Raw genomic sequence first — 23,511 nt, forward strand, 5'->3', positions numbered from 1 at the left:
CAATTTTATTGATACTAAGCAAAAGTGGAGTGATTTAACACAGGCTAGGAAAGAAACATAAGCTAAGCAATGTTGTTTGATTTGCACACAGCATCATGCAGCAAGGTCATGTTTTATTTAATTATTTAATATTTTATCATATTTTTGTTTTCCACTCCTGAACTAATGCATGCAACAGTAAGTAATAATAAAAGTAATAATAATAATAATAATAAGTGAGGCTTTGTTTCTTTAATTATTTAAAATCCCGTGAGTGAAACGGACGTGCTGGACGCGCAGTGTTCACTTTAACCAGCGTCACTGAGCATCCGTAAATCAGAGAGAGGAGGAAGAGTACGATGAAGGCACACGCCATGTTCCACGTCTCCTCAGCCGTGTCCTCTATGATGGCATCAGACAGGTTCTCATTATAGTATATATTCTGCTCAATAATTTCTGAAAAAACAAAGAATATATTATTTATCATTTTGTTCCATTCAACCAACAAACACATCTTAAGGTATGAAACAATTTGGGGTCGAACTTTTAATTTTGAAACTCTCCACACATCCCAGTCCAGTACCCATACCCTCTTCTTCCACTGCCATGTCTTTGCAATGCGTGCAGCATGCATTTTGCATGGACTTGTTGAAAAAATGCACTGAAGATATTTTGTCTCAATGTATGTTTCTGCATTAATGTTGCATCACATGAGTGTACTAATAAAACCCTTTATCATGACAGAACCTGGCTTTTGGACATGGGCTTTTGCTGAGAGGAGTCTGGATTTTCCTTTTTGACTTTGGTACAGAGCACACAGCACCTGTTTCTTTCAAAAAATATCTGGAGTACTGATTCACCTGACCACAAAAGACATTCATTTACACTGTGTGACGATGGATCTATAAAATCCCCTTCACGTGCATGCTCATCAAGCCATGTGCAATGTGCAGTCACTAAACTGCAGTAGGAAAACACAACTAACCAGACCAAAAATATTAACCTTGACTCTGACTTGCTTTTACACTTTATAGCTGTAAAAACTACTTACCATGATCACCTGTTAACCTCACCTGATTGAAATAACATCATAATTTATTTTCCCTCATTACTATACTTAAATTGTCTCCACCCCAATTTTTCGTAATGTGACCAGGAAAAAAAACATGAAATATCTTGGATCGACTAAAAAAATTGACTAAAAGTCAATATAAATAAAAGTAAATTAAATATACATTAACATGCATTTTTTCATTCAGTTGAAAGTGTTTTCTTTCTTTGTATGATGTTTTACATTGTAATTTAATATTGAAGACAATAAGGCTAAACAGGAACAGGAATTAATTTGTAAAGAAAAAGTGTTAAGCAAACCAGAATATGTTTCTTACTTTTCTAATTTTTCTAAATAGCACATTTAGCATTAAGCACAGATCTGCACACTCTTGGTATTTTCTTGGTCACTTGGATAGTTTTCTCAGTGTTTTGAAGGAGTTCCTGCAAGTGCTGAACAGTAGTTGCTGCTTTTTCTTCATGCTGTGAAGCTCCAGCTTATCCCAAATCAAGATCTGAGTTGATCAGGTTAGGTAAGGTATTTTGGAGAACTAACACCTTTTTTACTATTTATTTTTACTTTGTAAATCTAGTTCATGTCCAGACTTTTGACTGGTACTGTACTTTTTTCATTTACCATATTTAGCTATTTTGATTTGTCGGTGTATCAACCTGAGGTACGATTCAAAAACACATACTGATATCTGAGGTTTCAGGGAGGTAGAATACTTTTTAAAGCGGACGATTACCTGATGCAAATAATTACCTTCTTTGGAAATGTTTTGAGTAGAAGAGCCAGTGACGTGTTGAACCAGACAGGTGTATTTAGATCCAGGTGCCCATTCGGAAGCCAGGACATGCAGCTGACTTTTAACACTGAATTTCCCGTCAGGCCCTTTGGCAGGTCTGGTGGTGTGTTTGTGCGGTACTTTCACACCATCCAGCAGCCAGGTAATGTTAATGACAGATGGGCTGTAGTCATACACCAAACAGACAAGCTCATCGCGGGCCTGCATTAACTCCACTGCTGGGACAGAGTTAATAACTGAGGCTAGAGGAAACACAAGGGAGTGAGAAATGAAAAAAGAAGTAATTGGAACACATCAGTAAACCTGTTCAATCAAATGATATCAAGCCGGATATGGATTCAAGGTTAGCTTTGTCCATGTCATTTACTGCCCCTATATATTTAACTGTTGCTAACACAATGCAATTGGAGGGCTGAACATGCTTGGACATTATATTTATAAAACAAACAGCTAATTGTGATGCGATTTTATTATGCATCAATTTGTTCCATAAATAATCTACATCAAATTCCTATAATGAGCGTGTTTTCACCTTTAACCTTTTTATAATAACATGACACCCACCATGTATGCTATCCACTGTGCTGATGATCGGGTTTGGGGATGACTGATGCTCGACTATGCAGGAAAACGTGCCATGCTCACGTTCTGATTCTGGTAAAGTCAGTGCACTGTGCATGGAGAATTCTCGACCAGAAGAATGACTTCCCAGTGGACTATTGTTCCAGCGAGACGCAGGCAGCTTCCTCCCATTCAGCCCCCAGTGGACAGAGATATCAGCAGGATAGAACCCAGTGATCAGACATAGAAGAGTCGAGTCATGAGAATCTGAAAAGTCACTGTCACTGGGTTTAAAGACTTGGACAGTGGGACGTTTGGGATCTGTGTGCACAAATCAAACAGAAGAGTATAGAATGAAAATTTTAAATATAGGTCCTTATGCTTTTTATTTAGTATCAAAACTATTAAATGATTTCTCTAGCATTTTTCAAACATGGATAATTATTTTGACCTTAAAAAACAATGCATGAATCTTATCTTGTTGACTTGAATCTTATATATATATATATAGAAAACATTACTTTAGCTATGTGTTTGGTATCAAACGCTTTTCAGAAAAAAATATGCGACTGGCAGTTGGTTCTTAGAGCCAATCAGTTCATATTCACAATTTATGAAGGTAACAGGGTTAGAAACTGCTAACTGGAACTACATAGCTGGTGGACAGCTGCAGATGCCCATTATTGTATTGAAACACTACTACATATGCTTGCTCTGTTCCAAAAGTTTTTAGGAGTTGTTTAGAAGAGCACTGCAAACAAAGGATATGTTGGCTGGCCGACAGGAAGGCACAAAATAGATTAAACTGATTATCCTGCTTCTCTCAGTCCAATTATATATTACGTTTGTCAGCTAAACAACTTGTCTTCGAGTGTATCATAGAGGCATGCTTATCAGTCTCTCAGATCTCTCACCAAGAAGAACACTACCCAAAAGTTGTTTCTTTTTTATATGGAAGTGGGAGAAGCAGTTTTATGTCCTCTAGTGACAAGAAACAATGACTAATCAGACTACACCTGTAACCATTTACACATCTGCCTGAGATGTAACTGTACGCAGAGTTTTGCAGCAATCTGGTGTGCATAGTTTTTGTTGTTAATGAGTGTATTTTAACATGCGCATAACTGCTGATATCCACAGCATTTTTTTAAAGATCTTTTTAACAATCAAAAAATGCAACATGCAAATGTTAGCCTCGTTTGACTAATCACTGTTACTTCTTCTCTTGCCATTGTGATGAACCATCAGCTGTGTTCTAGCAAATAACCACTAGAACTCACCAACTGTATACTGAGTTTTGTTATATCGCTAAAGTTTCAAGTTAACAGGTTTGTATAATGTATTACTACAATGAGGAAAGAATCAATCATATGCTTTAAAAGAGTCAGACAGATAATATCAAAAACCACTAGAGTTTTCTGTTAAGGTTGGTCTAATATGATCACTTACCTCTGATCTTGGAGATGTTCACATACTGTGCTTTCTTCATGCACCGGTGTTTAACCTCACAGGAGACATCATATTTATCCCATAATTGCTCTGATAACATTAGAACGCTCTGGACACTCTGGCTTCCATTGTTGTGGTTTCTAGGAAATTCCTGAATAACATCCTGAGAGGTGACACGATTTTCCACTCTCCAAGTGATTGTGAAGTCCTTGACCTTGTGGGCAATTACCAGACAGGTCACAGGTGCACGACCATCCGACTTCATAACAGTGAAGGAAGGACCCCACAGATATTGCTGTGGCGGCTGAGCCAAATGTTCACCAACTAGAGAAGAGAGAAAATTAGCATAAGTAAAAAAATATGTGCATGCTTTTAATTGTCTGTTCACACCAGAATACTTAGTATATAAGTATAAGATTTAGTTACAGTGAACTGCATTTTTAATAAAGTAAAAGTCAAATGTTCACACACATCCTAGCCACATCCATTTAAACTCACATTTAATCAGATCTGGTCCATATTTCTCCATACCTTTACAATCACTGATGCTCTTCCAGACTGTGGAAAAATCGTTGATCTTGCAGGTATATACTACCCCTTCCCTCCACTCATCCAGTGGCACTGTTACATAACTTGACACTTTCACACGTCCATCTGCTTGCATGGTGGTTTCTTGAGCAACAGCATTCTTTTCTGTAGAACCAGCGAGCCACGTGATCTTAGGGTTAAATCCAGTTCCATAACACTGAAGAGTCTGTGCTTCTGAGTCAGGGTTCCTGGGAACCACTGAGAGCTCTACAGAAGACTCACCTGGAGAGAAGTTCAAACTGTAAGCAAGAGACAAGGATCTGCAAACCTAAGCATGTGGTATTAGCATTTTAGTAGTCATAAGGCTTATTATTAAGTATCTACAATACTATAACGCAAACATAAACAAACAGTGATTAATAACAAAAGAAACAAACGAGGAACTGAAATAACACAGAACTAAACAGGGAAGGGATATAAACAAGGAATAAAATAGGACTTTAAACTAGAGCAAATAACTAGAAAACGTGGAATAACAAAACAACAGAGGAAGGTGCAAAGACCGACAAATAAACACAGACATAAGGGAACTATATATACACACAGGAACCACACAACTGGGGAAACAGGCAATGAGGGGCGAAGCTACAAATTACACACACGTGATGGAAAATTACTGGGGAACACACTGGGAAAAGCAGAAACACAGGGCAAACAAGGCAAGGGCATGACATTGTTTGAAAAGTCTACGTTGCATTTTGTCTGGCATTAGTTTGTGTTGTGCTTCACCCTGCCAAGATTTAGAAATTCCTCACCAAAAATATTTCCAGTAAAACCTGATGGCCAGTGTTTGGAAGGGCTTTGCTGAACTTTACATGTGAAGCTGTATTCTTTCTTCTGGTGTGATGCAGGAATAGTGAAGCGTGTGATCAAAGTGCTTTGGCCTCGGGGCAGATCCACATATGTAACTTCAGGGAATTGATGTCCGTTGTTTGTCAGGAAGGTGACAGAAACTTCACCAGAGGGAAGATCTCTAGCAGAGCATTCCAGAACAGCGTAGTCTCCCTTTAGTACATCAGCAAGAGACCTCCTAATCTGTACTGTAGGAGTTTTTACCGGAACATCTGAGGAACATAAAGACATTACATCACAATCTCTAAATTCACAACAAATTGCTATTACGTGTCTTTACAAAACTATTAAATGCTTTAATAAAACAAGAACAAGAAATGCAAACATGTACAGGGGTATCCAGCATCTGTAGTTAATTTTTTTTATATAATTTTGGATTTTTAAAAACGCTTACCTAGAATATTAACAGTCTCCTGATGTTCGCTGCTACATGGCTGTTTAACTCGACACTGCACATTCTGATGTTTTTCCCATTCTGATGCTTTCAGAGTCAGAGTGCTGGTAATGAGCTGGGTTTTGCTGCCGGGTTTATCAACTGGTTGGCTGGTGCTACCTTCCTTTACATTTCCATTTAAAACCCATGAAACTTTGGTGTTTGGTGCAGCTTCAACAGAACAAGTAGCTGTTATCTGTTCTGATCCCTGCTTTGCTGCTGCGAGACGAGGTTTCCTTAGATTGATCAGTGGTGTGATCGGTTCAGAAGCTGTCCAACAGTCAAAAAAGAAGAATTTATGCTCAATATTTATAGTTTCTCATTGGTTCTTAAAACATTTTCATGCATGCCTAAGTAATAAAATAACAATTTAACAAACAACAATATGGAAGTATTTAAATCAATATGATCTCACACAGAAACATCACTATAGACAGAGTGTTCCAGTCCAAAAATACAAATTCACGTTTTTTTTCTGAACACAACACTGAGTTATTTTACATGACAATAACAAAATATCAATGTGGATGTTTTCACCAAGACATCAGACTGATTTTATACAGTTACTGTAAAGATCAGTGGAAAGAGATAATCACCCATGTGTTTAAAGCTCACCTGTACAAACACTGATGCTCTTCTCTACTGACTTGCGTTGATCAGTGACCTGGCAGGTATATTCCTCCGCTTCATTCCACTTTAGTTGTCGGACAATAATCTGGCTGGACACTTTCACACGTCCATCTGCTGCTTGCATTACAGTTTTAGCAGTCTCCACAGACGTGGGTTTCCATGTGATCGTAGGGTTTAAACCAGTTCCATAACACACAAGTGTCTGGTCTGTTTTTCCTGTGTTGGGAACCATCAAGAGCTCCACAGAGGGTTCACCTGCAAAAAAAAAAAAAAACACATATAGCATTGTTCAGTAATTATGATTAAAAAGCATTGTAGATGGTTAATTATTATTCCACCGTTACAATGTAAAAAAAAAAACGACTACTGAGCCAGTAAACTTGAAAAAATGAGATTTTACCTAAAATGATCGTTTGTGAAATTTGCTCAATTAAAATAGCAAGTACAGCCTAATATTGTTTGTGCTTATTTTGTTTAGAATTTTGTAGAAACATTGTTTATAAATTGGAGTAAAAGGTAACGTGATTTGAGCCCAGCAGTCTTTGCTCATTATAGTGAGAATATTTTTTTACCTAAAATTATATCCTTTAAACTTTGCCTAAACTAAACTAAAATACATCCCAATATGTTATGTATGTTGTGTAGACTTTTGCAGAAACATGAGTATTTATTTTAAGTGTGTGTATTTTACGTTGGTCTTTATAGACACAAACTTAAATTGGTGGCTAGCTAGCTATGCTACAGGTAGTTAGCTAGGAAATACACAATACATGTTCCTGAATTTAGCCAATAAGCTAATGTTGGAAAAGCTTTCTGTTAGCTTTCCTGTTGAATGTTCGTTGATCCAGGGATTCAGACGACACGGAGATTGAGAATGAACAAGTATGATTTTATTTCAGAATTCTGGAGAAGAACAATTACAGGCATGCATTCTAAGACGTTACCCCAGTTCTTCTGAACCTCGGCCTTTCTGACTCCATCCTTATACCCTTGGGTGACGTATACCCTTCTGTGACGTACCTTGTTGCTAGGTGGCTTCTAATTTTTATGCTATCCTTCCAAATATGGTATATCATATTGTTTACTTCATTTTTCCAGACTTCTGAGGAACTTGAAAGTTGTCTTAACCTTTACTTCTGAGAAAACGTAGGTGTCCGTTACTTCCCTTGCCAAGGTGACAAGGCATGTCTTAAGGTCAGCAAGGCACAGTTCCTCTTTAGTTCATACTCTGTTTTATTGATAATAATTTTGCTACATTCTACAGTCAGATTAATTAGTTCTACTAGACCTACAGTAAGATTAATTAGTTAGTATATTTTAACATAGCTTGAAGCTGCATGTATAATTTTGTTAGACGCAATCTTTAACTGTAAGGCTAGAAAATGTATGTTTTTTACTGGTGTGTTAATCGTCTCTCCTGTTGCTGACCTTTCCTAGAACGTAGGCGGAAAAGAGGAACTCCTCTAGAGCCCAGGAGTAAAAGAGGAACTCTTTTAGTCTGCTAGCCTCTGTAACCTCAAGATGTTTACCAGTAAGACGAGGAAGCGTGCTTTCTCGGTTGAGCCATTCAAATGTCAGAGACACACACACAAGTCATTGCTTGTTTAATATGAGAGGCATTTAGTGATTCAATTAATCAAATATAAAAATATAAAATGTATACGTGTAAATTAGTGGCTAATTCTTGATTCAGTAATTTAATGATTAGTAGAGTATAGATTTGTAGCTTTCATAGATCTATTTGTGTAATATGTGTTTTAATCATAGTTAAGGCTTATATGTGTTTTAATCATTAGGTAAGCATTAGGTTAAGGTTTTAGCAAGCATGATTATCTTAAGCTAAGCTTGTTATTTTATAATCTTCCACACTAACAAGCTAGCTGAAAGCTTTTCACATGGTCAAATGGCTCATTCAATAAATTCTGGTCCAAGTTTGATTACTGGGGACATGAATGTCGCTAGCCAGACGCTAATTATGCTAGCATGCTGCTAATAGACCACTGCAGTTGTGTTGTGATTTTGTAGTCGGAGACATGTTGTTTATGCCAATATTTGGGATTCCGAGTCTAAGCGGCTTTTGTACATGGCCAAAATTAATGGCCTTTTCAAAAACTCCCCTCTATCACATTCTGTGTTAAATAAATATGTTCAGAACCCTGTACATTTTATTTTGTGTTAATTTTCCCCCTGAACATAACTGGATCCTCTGAATTACGAGATCGTTTAATAGTTGTAATAAGAAAAATGCTAGCTTATATCTAATGCTACAGCACAGTGAACAAACATCACAGCACAGCGGCACAGAACGTGAAGAGGCCAGCTGAGATATGACACCAGCTGTAGAGTTCTGGTTGGATCACGTTTTGGATTATTATCCTTCATCACAGAGGAGCATTAAAGCCTTCAGAGCGGTGAAAACACTTTTAGTCTCGTTGTGTTGAGCAGTGTAGCCTGTGTTAGAGCTTTAAAAGTAAAATAATAAGATAAAGTGAGCTTTAGCTGCTCAGTGGTTCTCAGTCCTGGCTCAGGAGTAACGCTTCCCCCACAGGGTTTATTATTTAATTACAATCATTGTTTTAGACTAAATACAGCACACCTGATTCAACTACTTAAATCCTTAAGCCATGTTAAGATTTCAGTGGAAATAAACCCACATTAAGCATTTTTACATTAAGTGTTTTAGACTCTTATTGGTGCTTCAGTTAGCAAAATACTTCAGTTGAAAATGAATGTATTTTAGCAAAAAGAAAATATGTAAAAAAATTGGGGAATTTTCGCTCAAGATCTCTGCACAGATCATCTTTATACTAGGCTACATACGTCTCCTATGTTCTTGCTGGAGTGTGGGCGTGACGTGTGCAGGTGTGATGGTCTCTGAACCACAATCATAGACATTCCTCACCAAAAATATTTCCAGTGGAAGTTGATTGCCAGACTCTGGAAGGGCTTTGCTGAACTTTACATTTGAAGCTGTATTCTTTCCTCCGGTGTGTTGTAGGAATAGTGAAGCGTGTGATCAAAGTGCTTTGGCCTCGGGGCAGATCCACATATGTAACTTCAGGGAATTGATGTCCGGTGTTTGTCAGGAAGGTGACAGAAACTTCACCAGAGGGAAGATCTCTAGCAGAGCATTCCAGAACAGCACTGTCTCCCTCTAGAGGTCTCCTAATCTCTACTGTAGGAATTTTTACCACAGGCTCTGAGGAACATAAAGACATTACATCAGAAATCCACTGAATAATTTATGAAACCATTTGCAAAAATTTAACACATCTGAATATAATAAAATAATACAAAAATACACATTTCTAGCATATCCAATGGCCACAAGCACCTGTACACTGTAACGTATCTTCTAGCTGGTTTTCACACCATTATTACTGCATACTGAAAAAGTTCTTAATGTAGAACATGTAAACATGTTACTGCAGACTTACAAAGCATTATGTTTGAAATTAAGTAAAAGGTAAATACTATAGTAAACATATTTCTCATGTAATTCACAGTACAGTAATTCACAGTTTTATTACAGCAGCTTATTACTGTCATAATAATATCTGTCCTGTGATTATTATTGTAATATAAATTACAGCTTTTATAGATGCTGTAAATAATTGTTCAATGCGCATACTCTAAAATTACAAGTTTATTTCACGTTATTTTCTACAGTGTAGTTAAATTGTTTTAATTTTTTTTATTCTTACCTAGAATAATAACAGTCTCCTCATGTATGTTGTTACATGGCTGTAAAACTCGACACTTGACTTTCAGATTTTTTTCCCAATCTGATGCTTTTAGAGTCAGAGTGCTGGTAGTGAGCTGGGTTTTGCTGCCACGATTGTCACTTGTCATTTTTATGTCACTTGTCATCTCTCTGTTATCAGTTGAAACCCATGAAACTTTGGTGTTGGGTTCAACTTCAACAGAACAAGTAGCTGATATTTGTTCTGATCCCTGCTTTGCTGCTGCCAGACGAGGTTTCTTCACATTTATCAGTGGCCTGAGCAATGGACGTGCTGAAATGTTCAAGAGATTGTAGAGTTCAGGTTAGTGATTGTAGAACTGTACTCAGATAAAAAAAGGTCACATTCGGCTGCACATAAATAAAATATAGGCTACACGGTAATCCTTCAAAAAAGAGGACATAAGCATGCCTTTGTAATGCCATTATAAAGCATAAATAAGTAAAGCATTATTATTTTTTATACCAGTAGCAATGTGACAATAAGCTGCATATCCGTGACACATTTTAGGGTAAATCTAATCTAAAAGTCACAATAAAAGTACAAACCCAAATCAGAAAAAGTTGGGACAGTATGGGAAATACCAAAACATTTATTTGTCGTTTCTAATATTTGTTTTTTATTTCATTACAGACAGTAAGCTTAATTTAATTAGTAGCCATTACCAACTAATGCAATTTTTAAGGACAGTATTATAATATGTAATTATAAATGTTTGCTTATGCTATAAAATGAGCAAATGTACCACATTATTTGCTGTCTTACCTTTGCAGCTGCTCCATGTTGAGCTGATGTCTTGGCTTGCCTGACAGGTGTATTCCGAGTAGTCATTTAACTGCTGTGCATCGATGTGTATTTCACTTATTTGAGTGAAAATTCTTTTCCCTGCAGCTTCTAGAGTTCTTGTCACTGGACTCCCACTGAATGGACTTTTGTTCTTTAACCACTTCACTTCTTGATGTTTCTTAGGAACAAAACCATCCAGCAAACAAAGTAACTTAACTGTGTTATCATCCACTTTAGCCAGCAGAGTGATGTTGGGATCCACTGCAGGCTCTGGTAGAAACAATGAGATATACTGTAATTAGATTCGCATAAAAGTCACATTAAATTCAGTGCTTAATGGAGCTTATTATTAAATAGAGGGAGTGGTATGTGTTACTGAACATTTACACACAGAACACACAATTTAACCCATTAGAGCCTAGACCCAGATCTGAATGTGATGCAAAATGTAAAACAGAATCAGTTTCATTAACTGAGCAGCTAATTCATATTTTCTTATTATTGTGATAAAGAGGGCAAATTACTGTACATATTTTATGGTTCAAATCCCTATGTCATGTAAGTAATTTAAATTGTTAAAATTGTTAAAACAGACCCCCGCTCATGCAGCCTTGCCATTAGCTGCGGCTGCTCAGAGGGAGCAAAATTGGCCCTAATTATATATATATTTTAACTAACTCACTCAGTTAGTTTACATTTTAATGCCAATTATTACATCTTGGCCTGTAATTCATAACAATAAGAAATGACTACAAAGATCTGACATAAAAATTATATTTGGAAAAGGATGAAAAACTGGTAGAAAATGCACCAGCAGGAGGCACTGCTTACCTTTCAGAAAGACAACTGTTTCTCTGTGTGTGTATACATAGTCTTATGCAAAGTTAGGGGATACATGATCAAACAGTTGCACAGTTTCCTGATTTTCTAAGTGTAAAATTGTGAGCTGAAGTTTGGGCACACCTCTTTTCATTCAATACGTTTCTTTTTTTTTTCGTTATAAATGTATTATTGAAGTGTCACGGTGGGGACGGAATACAGACACTCGCGACACCAGTTTTGAGATTTTATTAAAAGTTCACAGGGTACAGAGTTAGTCAAAAACAGAAAGCATATAACGCCAGCAAACAGGTACCTGGAGGCTAAGACCATACCAGAGTCGGGAGACAGTCCAGAGATCATACACGAAGTAGCCAGTATCAGAGATAATCCAAAAATCAGAAACGTGAACAGTCCAGGTAATACACGAGATAATCTACAGTGAAGGCAAAGGCAAAAATCGAAGTCGAGAACAAAAAGCAAGATATATATATTTTTTCTTCTTTTTTTTCAAAACACAAGGTATGTTTTTTCAGTTTGGAGCCGACTGTGACCTTTCATAAACATACAGGAGAGTCCAATAAAACAAAGGTTGTAATGAAATAACTAAAACTAAAGATGAGTCTATGTAGGATGCCAGGTGTTTTTACCAACTGCCAAAGAAGTTTTCCTCTTTTTTTTTTTTTAGATTTTGACTAAGCTTTGTTTAAATATATCCTATATTAAACAAATTATGACACTCCTTTTATTGCACAATTTATATATGTTGTATTCGGTTTTGTATTTTGCAACAGTAAACACAACAGCTACTTTTCAGACTACATAAAAAGATGTATAAAATAAAGAAAATTAAGAAATAACGAAAAACACTGAATGGAAGGTGTGTCCAAACTTTCGACTGGTACTCTATACTGGGTTCCCATACTTTTGCGTAATCCTTGTATATCCAAAATTGTATCTTATATTCATATCATTCCATTTAAATCAATCAGTCAATGTAAAAATGTATTCCTAGTTATTTTGGAGCAATAAATTGAATTTTTTTTGTGACAGATGTGTTTCAGAACGATGGCAAAATTTCTCAACCCTGTCAAAAATGCAAATGTGTCTATTGCTGTTGTTTCAGCATAACCGTTATTTTCATCTTTTAGGCTGTGGTGCAGAGAGGAAGGAGTGCCGGACAGGCTTCAGCGAGTGCAGCATACAGCAGGTGGAAGCGTTAAGCAACAGTCAGGCCCAAAATAACCCCCAAAAGTCTCCAAAAGCAGAAGTGAAAGACCATATGTGTCCGTGAGACACCTGCACAGGAAGGACCACTACATTTGCATGTATGTAACTGATTATGTAACCGCTGCTTTGCTTTCTTCACTGATGGATGCACTGGAATGGTTTTATACAGCTTAAAAAACAAAAATTCAGCATTACTCTTCAGAATCAACAATCATATAGAATAAATGAAAACATGGAATATCATATTGTTTCTCAAAACATATGTTTATTAACTTTTGTAAGAAACTTTTGTAAGGCTGTACTCATACAAACGCACAAAAATAACAAAAAACAAGACAGATTTTGGAAATATTTACAGATTAACGGAGTAAAGTGTTGAGGAACAGCAAAATAAGCTCAGTCTTAGAGCACAGTGATGAGAGACAGATCTGCATTTCCATTTTCAGTCTTCTACATGCTCATTTCACCTGAAATTTAAAATAATTTTACACTGGTTAGAACACAGTCCATATGCAATACATCCAGAAAATATATGAATGTGCTTTAAATACATAAACTAACCTCAAACTACATTTCACTAAATGCAGATCTGCATGCATTTAAATACATTTTTTTTTACATTCACTCAGTATCTGTCATGTATATACTGTTGATCCATCAACATTTTACATGCATTAATAAGATTAAAAAATACATATATTAATGCATTTCTCATAACCCACCAGAAGAATGACATCTGACTGCAGGTCATATGTTTTCAGTTAGCACTGTTTGCAGATTTTATGCAGTTTTGTAACAAGAACAAAGGAAAATACATATTTTAATTAATAAAATGACATTCTGCAGACAGTTGATATTCTATGATTGTATAACAGTTAATACTGTAAATTAGACTTAATTAGTTTATGTATAATTCACACTTTATGTATAAATCAGAAGGTGGGAGTCATTTAATTCAAATTTTATATAAATTCTTAAATATACATCAATAATTTTAGTGAAAATTAATTATATTATTTATTTTATTCAAAAATGTTAAGTATAATAATAATAATAATAATAATAATAATAATAATAATAATAATAATAATAATAATTATTATTATTATTATTATTATTATTACTATTAATATTATTATTATCATTATTATTATCATTGTTATTCAAAACTGAGTAAAAAAATAGGTTTGAAATTGAACACATGAAGTGTAACCAAAATAAATCAATGAATAAGTAAATATTCTTTTTACATTTTGACAGCATCTCACCTTGATAACAGTGACTCCGATGCAGTAGAACAGGGAGAAGATGAAGAGGAAGATAAAAGTTAAGGCCATATTACAATCATTTTCCTCTTTTGGGTTATACCGATCCAAATCATCACACAGGACACAACCTGAAAAACACATTAATTAACATTTCTGTTCATTCTGATCATTTACTATATTTCTAAAAAGAATAAATATGTTTTGTTCAAATGTAATGCCACATTACATACAGTGATGTGAAAAAAAATCCAATTTTAATATCAGACAAAGATAACCAAAAGCAGATTTTAGATGATGATTTCATTTGTTAAGGTAAAACAACTATGCAAACCAACCCGGTATATGTGTTTCATGAGTTAACTGTGATTAACCTTATGTATTGGAAAGCTGAGTTCAGTTTCATTAGCCATGACAAGGTTTGATTACTGCAAGCCCTGTAGGATCAAGAAGTAACTTAAACAAATCCTCTCTGACAACATAAAGCAGCTAAAAAAATCAAGAACAGATGAGGAAACAAAGGGCCCTATTTTAGTTAGTTAGTTAGTTTTTTAGTGCAGCTTAATTTAGGGAGTTTCAGTGTGTCTTTGCTATCATAAGGATGGGAAAAGTATGCCATGCATGGTTTGAAATGCATAAAAGGCATGTACTAATTATTTTGATTAATCAGGTGTGTTCTGGGCATAATGTAGGATAAACCAATTAGCGTGTCACTTGCCATTCCCTTTAAGATCCAGGTGAGCTCTGACTCTGGCTGTTTGTACAGTGCAAACAGTGTAACAGTGCAGCACTTCTGCGCTTTACAGCAGAGGAAACTGACCTGCTCATTCACAATATGGAGGTGCGTAAGCAGGTAATTTACAGGAACAGTACATCTTTTTGGAAGGTGTGTGTCTCTTAACATCGACTTGCTGTAATTGCTGGAACCATTAATTCTGTGCTCTACCAGAAAATCCTAAAGGAGAATGGCTGGCCATCAGCTTGTGACCTTAAGCTCAGGGGTACTTGGGTTCTGCAGCAGGACAATGATCCTAAGCACACCGAAGCAAGTCCTGAATGGTTAAAAACTAGAGGCCTTGGAGCCTGGTCAAAGTCCAAACCTAAATCGGACTGAGATGCTGTGGCATGATCTGAAACAGGCCAGTCATGCTTGAAAACCCTTGCTTGAAAAAGTATTTGCCCCCTAAACCTAATCACTGGTTGTGCCACCCTTGGTGGCAAAACGGCAACAAATCGTTTATATCACTGTGAAGGATGTGACAGATTTTTAAATGGAATTATTCATATTTAAAAACTTTAAAAGCTTTTTGTATTTACTCAGATTTTATCAGATCTTTGTCTGATATTAACATTTATTTGATCATCTGAAAAATGTAAATATGAGGCAAAAAATATGTAACATTCAGAATGGATAGAGGATGTCATTTATTTTCACTTAAAAAAATGTACAAATTATGTTATGTGTAAACAAGGTGCCTTTTATGTGCTTACTGAATACAGCACTGTACCAAAAGACTTTAAATGTGCATTTAAATGCTGTGGATCTAGGAAGTATTGCCTAATTATCTCAGCAGCACACAAGTGAATTTTATTTTATTTTATTTATTTAGCTTCATTTTAGTTTTTATTTTCTGACCATTTCTATGTCCAACACTGTGTAACCCAGTTTACATTTGAATGCATACTAATGTAAAATAAAATACAGCACCAATTTATAGTAAGAACATTCTCATAACAAGCTTAAATGTGTTTATTATTGAATATGAATTGTGTTAAAACACCTTTAAATCATTAGCTTTACTTTGTTGCTTTCTTTTTTGGAATTCTATGGCAGCGTATTGAGCAATTTATCAGTCAGTGTTTTATCTATGTCAGCTTTAGCAAATATCAGATTTTATTATTCACATTCACATTCTAAAATTTAAATAATATTTTTACCCTCATGTTCTCAGCATAGTTAATGTTAATGTTTGTGTTTATAAGTGTTAATAACTTGCATTACAATGTAAAAATTACCTGACCTGTACGATTTGAGCCTTAAGAGTGTAGATCAGTGCTATAATTGCTTGATTAACCTAACCTACTGACCTAAAAATGAAACAAATGCTAAACCATTTACAAAGCTTTTTAATATAGTTTTATTGGTGTATAGTACACAAATCTACAATATTTTATTTAACTGAATATAGTAACTGCAAAAGATATGATTATGCTTTGTCACAGAAATATTCTAAATTATTTGTCATTACTTTGTTTTTTTATTGCAGATGAATAAAACAGTATTATTTATGTGAACAGACTAGATTTGTTTAGTGAATAATTAAATTGTACTATTAAATAGTAAAGTAGCACCTTAATTATTTTTAAATAGATTTTCTCTTTACAGTAAAATTACCTTTATTAGAGTGTTAAAGCCTTATTACAATATACACACCATTTATTAAAAATCAAAACATGTATTTCTTTATGCTGCATGTCTTTGTGGCTATTTATAAGTATGAATGCCTATTGTATATTGTACTTTGTTGGCAGCTTTTCTCTTGTTGATGTTTTACTAACTGAGGATCTTAGAAGTAATGTTAACTATGCTCCTTCAAACAAAGAAATATTGTTTTATTGCAAATTGTTAAAAGTCTAATCAACATCTCAAACTATTCTAAACCTTTTAACTCCTAAACGTGGAGTCTCTAAACAGGAGCAAGGTGACCCTGAGTTGATATAGTTCTGTTAGACAAAGCTAGGGATCTATTACCAGCAGAGACCCAGATTATTACTGCCTTCTTAAAAACACAAAATAGACAGGAAATGTTGAGCTTAAGCAAAAATACTCACTAACACTTACAAAACACAAGCTTGACATGTGACATACAGACACATATAGGCACACAAACATTGTCAATGTGTGATAAAAGGATGTTTTTTTTAGATTTGCAACATCCTCACTTTCTGCTTCAGTTTTAGTGAACATGCTGTTTGCAATCTAAGGATGGATAGTTTATATATCTATTTGCTTTTCTGCATAAATCTGCAGCACATCAACTATAATATGATATATTCTGACCAAAACATATTATATTAGTTTACTATTAGTATAGTATTTGCTCGTACTTCACTTGTAAAGTGTGATCATTACTTGAAAGGATGATGAACTGTTTCCAAGAGTCATACCTTACAGTAATGGCAATGGGTTACGACATATAAAGGTAGTGTAATAAAATATTACCATACTCCACAAGTCATATGCTTTTGCTTTTTTATTTTACTTGTTTAAAATGTGTAATACTTCATCATATATTTTCAACAAAGCAACAACACACAAGCATCAAACACACTCAAAGACAAAGACATGGCACTGATTAAAGTAAAAAATAACGACAGAACAAGAAGACCAAATAAAACAGGCCTAGCACACACAACACACATTTTAAGCTCCGCAGGTTTGGACTGAGGGAACGTTCATGCTGAGGCTCACTAAGGTGGGTTTGTTGTTCTGATTGTCAATTGACCTGGCTATCATGCGGACAGTTGGATCAATGGCCTCATGGTACACTAAGCAGCTGAATGTGGTCCCGCTCAGCCATTCACCTGCGTCCACAACCAGCTGACTGTAAACGGAAAAGAGTTGCTCGTTCTCGACCTCAAGCACACTAGTGGTATTCTGCTGGTACTGTTCCGTATTGTTCAGCTTTTCATCATTAGCAAGCCAATACACAACCACGTCTTTAGGGTAGAAGCGTTTCACATAGCAAGTCAGGGTCACCAAGTTATCCTGGGTGTTCTCGGGTGGAGGGAGCAAGTAAACGGAGGGGCTGGTTGGATCACGTCCTAAGAACATCAAATCACAGTGAGGGTCAAAATACCAAAAGACTGAAACACAGTCCTTGTAATGAAGCACTATTGAGTCTGGATTGGTTTTCCCAGAGAAAGTTGTATAATGCAATGTTTGGAATTTAATTGTCCAGCTGTTCGGAGATCAGATTGCTCATATTGATTAAGGGTCATAAGATCTTATAGATCTTATAGATACAGACACTGTACTGACAAAAATATTGGGACACACCTCAAAATCACAGAATTCAAGTTTTTCATTTCAGTGTTCTAACACTATTAGAGCTGCATAGTCATTATTTGGACCAACTCCATAAAAAAGGCCCAATTCCATTTCACCCCTTGGCCCTACCCCTCTGTTTTGTGCACGTTGAGGGCTACGGGGAGTCCTGATTCTTGTTAGACTGGAGGGGTAGGGGGAAGGGATAGGGATTGTTAGCCCTTCACACAGAGATTTTAAGATGCACACTTCAAACAAAGGTATATGAGAATCACTGGTACAAAACTCACAAATGTAAGTATTTTCCTTATTAAAAGTGATGATTAGCAATATATTACCATAATTTTATGTGTGGTTTAAATGTTTTATGGCCAAAGTCTTCATAATAAGAATAAAAAGATTGCTAGTAGTTTGTCTTAGTAGCTAGCTACCTAACTTTCCCATTCCTGGTGCAACAGACGTCAGGGGCTGCAGCATTTTAGGGCGGAACGGAAAAATAAAATAAAATAAAAGCTAAGCAAAGATAACTCCTCTTCACAGAGCTAACTCCCCTTCACAGAGAAATTAAGAAATTGGCAATAATAATTAATTTCTGCACCATCTGCACCATTTTTGTAGATAGACAATAAAGCCCTAAAGTTTACTAATTAACAAGCAGCTAGTTTATTAACTTTGGAGCTCCTGATGAGATATCGGGTTGTCTCAATCCTTAGGCTGAAAGACTTATCCTTTTGTAACTCTGTTCCAAGGGGAAGGGTTACACTCAAAAACAAGGGGTAGGGGTGAGTAGTAATAAGTTCCCTTAGGTACAATGTAGGTGTCCCAATATTTCTGACAATACTTCTCAACAACAACAGCACAGAGAAAAGCTATATCTATTGTTACTGAGGGAGCTTCAGGTTTAGCAAATTCCGGGCCATTTTATTTACAGTCAGATACATTCAGACTGTTAGAAACTACACAATGAATATATAAACAGGATTAAAACAATAGAAATGTAACATATGTACAAGTAAAATCAATGCGGAATCAGTCTTTGTTCTAAGTGGCTAGATGCATAGATACAAACATTTGGTTCAAGTTAATTAGAAGTAAAAACATTTCCTACCGTTTTCTCTTTGGTAAGTGTAAGTCTTGGCCAGTTCAACGAAGCTACTGTGCTTCACCTCACAGATGTATTCTGTGCCATTGCTCCATTCAATGTAAGTGATTTTAGTTTTAGCTGACATGGAGGTACCCGCATCAGATTTCTTATCTGTGGACGGAAGTTCTTGTCCATTTCGGATCCATCGGATGCCATTGAAACCTTTAGGTCCAGTAGCTTTGCACTCAAGGTAACCTGCTCCCAAAACCAACATGTCCTCACTGGAGGGGGGGATTATATCTACCTGAATTTCATCAACTGCTAGTACTGCACAAAAAAAGAGACACAGGGGACTTGGCAAGAAGCACAGACGTAGGCATGTACAAAAGTAGGCACATTTTGAATGGCTTTTTTTTTTATTACATCTAGATGTAAAGGGATTTAACCCTTCAAGGTTCAAGCTTATTTTGACTTAAATATATATCAAAAACATTGTTATTAATGGAACCAAAGTGATTCACCTTTAACAAATTTATACAGAAAGCAACAGTATACATACCTTCATATTTGGCCTCTTTGATTTGGGGCGAACCAGAACTCTCGAACTCACACTTGACAGGGGAATAACTGTATATCCATTCATTGGCAGCGATTTCCAAAATGCTTACGGCAGTGAAGGTTTTAGTGCTTTTGTCCTCTGTTACAATTTCTTGTCTGTTCTTGCCAGAGAGCACATCATGACCGAGCTTCCAGGTAAACGTGAATTTATTGGGCGAAAATTGACTGGCTATGCAGATGAAAGTAGCGTTTCCTGTTTCCAACTCCGCATTGGTGGGAGTTGTTAGAAGCAGACTTGCAGGCTTAGGCTCAGCTGGAAAACAAACAAACAAACATAGAGATGTATGCAGCAGCTAGCACAGCAGATGAAACCAGGCCTAGATCATGTTGCCACAGCATTGGAGGGTCATTTTCTGACTCAGAACTGTTGCAGCTAATAGTTATGTGATTCGCTGTTGTAAACGGCAGTTGCATTTATTGATGCCACAGCACCATACTGATAAGAGCATACTGTGGCAACCAGCAAGCAAGAAACTGTAAGCAACAGGGAACAGATTGGCAGAGAAGGATCACAGCATGTGTATAGGCCTAGGATTGTGGTTACACAGTAACAATGCTCCAGTTATGAAGTCAACCGATGTAGACACTTTTGGGGTAAAAGGCCAAAGCAGCATATGTCTCAGTGATGACGGTCTGGTTCTGTAAAAATACTGACCCAATAGAACCCCAAAGACAGGGGACATAACATGTAAGAGAAATTATTTAAATGTAGGAAGTGGTTGCAAACCGTTACTGACTATCACCAAAATGGCTGGGGAAAAAAAAAATAACTTTCAATGGAAAAACTTTCATTTAATGCTCCAATCAGTCTAAATCTATTAACAACATGGCTTATTCAATTGATGTCCAAAACATATTTAATAACGTAAGTTCTGTCAAGAAAAAGTGCTATATAAATCAAATTGAATTGAATTAAGACTAACCAGTAGCTAAACGATTAATGATTTTTGCATTTAGGTTGGAAAAATTTAAGGATCACTTTCCTAATTAGCCTTATTTTAAATCTTTATTGAGTTCTATGTAAAACCCTTATTAAGCTAAAAAGAATATACCTGTCAGTAGACCTACACTTTTACTTTATTTTTTATTTTTCTAATTTATTTTAAATCCAGAGAGGCTGTGGAGTAAACAGGCTGGTTGAGTGGATCTTGAACAGCACAGATGTACTTTGAGTTTCATGGTGTAGCTGGTTTGTCAGTATAATCAGGGTAGTTGGTCAGTATGATTAGTGCTCATACCGATAGAGTAGCTCGTAGAACAGCGTAGACTCTGCTTCTCTAATTAAACACGCTAATACCACTCGTCTCAGATACATTGGTAAAACTACAGTGATTAAACCAAGTTCTGGAGTAACGATCTTGTAATTTAGAGGATCTGGTGATGAACATATAAAACATGTGACAGAGGTGAGTTTCATTTTGTCCATTTACAAAATCCGCTTACACACAGAACCCCAAATATAGGCATACGAGGACTACAGAATGATGCAACTGCAGTGGTCTATGGCGCTTTGTGCACAAATCCACAGCAGGTATTTTCTGGGTGCCACTGCAGTGATACTGGCTTAGTCTTGCATACTTAAAAAAATAAAATAAATGAAGTTAATTTGAAATTATCTAAGATTTATGTTCAGTACATGGACTTAATAATTGTAGCTTAATATAGCAGATATAGGCCTTCTGCTGTTTGAGAATTTTATCGGATGCTCATTCTCTCTCAAATCCTGCAGTTTCAGAAAAAAAAAATGAAAAGACAAAGGCACTTTGACTGAACAAATTTATATTAACTCACTATGCTATTATTTGAATGAAATTCAATTTTCTGTCTTTTATATTTGAAAAACATCAAAGCAATTTGCCACCGCACTCTGGCATCTGGTGCTGCCCCTCAATTATATAAACGTAAAAAAAGATGAAATACACAGATCTATAAAGCTATATGTTAGCGTTCGTTTCTTATCACCAGGTCAACTTTATTAAAAATAAAATATATTAATTCATTAATTAAAATCTCATCCAGCGCTCTAAAATGCTGCAGGCATGAATGGCGGAGCACGTCATTGCGCGTGATTGCCTCTGTTTTCCTAGAAAAAAATTGTTTTAATAAATAATGTTGGATCAAGTGTAGTTCAAACAGCAAAGCAATGGTATAAAACACACTATAACCTCCATCTTTACTGAAATGTTATTTAAAGACAAAATCAGGCAAAATGCACTGCTCCTCTCTCTTTTGCAGCCCACAGAGTTCAGAGTGAGGCTACAAAAATAAAAAAATAAATATATATATAGTTCAGATAAATAAAATGAAAATGACTAAGGACCTGTAAAGTTAAACAAATATAGTCTAATATTAAGGATAGGTTGCGGTTTTGGTGAACACCATCAGGAAGCCCGTGAATGTTTTAAATTAGTTTTTTAATGAGTTTATCTTTTTTATTAGTTTTATTTTCATTTATTTATTATTGGGTTTCTTTATTTTTATTAATGTATTTATATATATTTTCAATCCTTTTTAAACTGTAAATGCTCATCAGAATTGTAAATGAGGGTCACCCTCAATGTATTCTGGAGTAAAAATAAAGGTTGATTAATTGATTGATATTCAGTGTTGCAAACCAAGCTTTTAAATAAACAATAAACAAAATAAAGAAAAAAATAACATTGCTATTCCCTTAAAGGAGCTGCTGGAGCACCTTCACAGTGTGAACAGTATCTTCAGCTGAGACGCACAAAGCAGTGCTCTTAAGATAGGAACGCACAAAAATCAGTGTTATTTTTTTATCCATATTGCACAGCCATACTACAGAATTAGTTTTATGTCTGTAGTAGTCAGTTGAAGCAGTAATGTAAATTCTTACACTTATTCATCTTACAATAGAAACAGCTTGATTTTATTTACTGGAGAAACACATTTTTCTATTAAAGGCATGTAGAGAAACTTATCAGCACTCAGCTGATGCAATAGATAGCTATATCCAAAGGTGTCACCTAAGTATAGATAGTAGGGTTTAAAAATACTTCTGTAGAAGTTGAAGTATCAAGCTTTTTACTCAAGTAAAAGTGTAAAAGTACTGGTTTCTAAACTATTTAAGTATAAAAGTAAAAGTAATGTAAGGGGAAAAAAATGCCACTAAGGACAAAATCACAAGGTCCTTTAGAGCACAATCTATGAAAAGTATGAGATTTAGAAATTCCTCACCAAAAATGTATCCAGTGGAAGTTGATTGCCACAGTTTGGAAGGGCTTTGCTGAACTTTACATGTGAAGCTGTGTTCTTTCTTCCGGTGTGTTGTAGGAATAGTGAAGCGTGTGATCAAAGTGCTTTGGCCTCGGGGCAGATCCACATATGTAACTTCAGGGAATTGATGTCCGGTGTTTGTCAGGATGGTGACAGAAACTTCACCAGAGGGAAGATCTCTAGCAGAGCATTCCAGAACAGCGTAGTCTCCCTTTAGTACATCAGCAAGAGGCCTAATAATCTCTACTGTTGGAGTTTTTACCACAGGCTCTGAGGAACATAAATACATTACATCAGAATCTCTTAATTCAAAACAAATTGCTATTACGT

General features: G+C 35.7%; 1 protein-coding gene and 1 long non-coding RNA gene across 19 annotated transcripts in view; both read right to left on the reverse strand.

The window, feature by feature from the left end:
- Window positions 1-23,511, reverse strand: part of ighd (immunoglobulin heavy constant delta) — a 100,889-nt gene continuing 77,378 nt past the window's right edge. For 9 of the 18 annotated variants that reach the window (XM_049467696.1, XM_049467695.1, XM_049467693.1 and 6 more), the window contains 9 exons: window positions 23,143-23,451; window positions 10,860-11,150; window positions 10,056-10,367; window positions 9,254-9,550; window positions 4,380-4,658; window positions 3,849-4,172; window positions 2,403-2,720; window positions 1,796-2,080; window positions 1-435 (listed from right to left, as the gene is read on the reverse strand). In XM_049467696.1, coding sequence (XP_049323653.1) covers window positions 236-435; window positions 1,796-2,080; window positions 2,403-2,720; window positions 3,849-4,172; window positions 4,380-4,658; window positions 9,254-9,550; window positions 10,056-10,367; window positions 10,860-11,150; window positions 23,143-23,451 — 2,615 coding nt within the window. In that variant the 3' untranslated portion in view covers window positions 1-235. Of the gene's footprint in view, window positions 436-1,795; window positions 2,081-2,402; window positions 2,721-3,848; window positions 4,173-4,379; window positions 4,659-5,191; window positions 5,501-5,682; window positions 5,992-9,253; window positions 9,551-10,055; window positions 10,368-10,859; window positions 11,151-13,174; window positions 13,397-14,197; window positions 14,326-17,430; window positions 18,020-19,350; window positions 19,654-19,885; window positions 20,198-23,142; window positions 23,452-23,511 lie in introns of those variants that run through there. The other 9 variants (XM_049467701.1, XM_049467702.1, XM_049467699.1 and 6 more) reach the window with 5 other exon arrangements.
- Window positions 7,220-8,216, reverse strand: LOC125784368 (uncharacterized). The gene is made up of 2 exons (XR_007427147.1): window positions 7,640-8,216; window positions 7,220-7,609 (listed from the first exon to the last, which is right to left on the reverse strand). It is a non-coding gene; the product is annotated as an uncharacterized LOC125784368 (long non-coding RNA).

Source organism: Astyanax mexicanus, chromosome 19 (assembly GCF_023375975.1).
Source record: "Astyanax mexicanus isolate ESR-SI-001 chromosome 19, AstMex3_surface, whole genome shotgun sequence".
NCBI classification, from domain to species: domain Eukaryota; kingdom Metazoa; phylum Chordata; class Actinopteri; order Characiformes; family Acestrorhamphidae; genus Astyanax; species Astyanax mexicanus.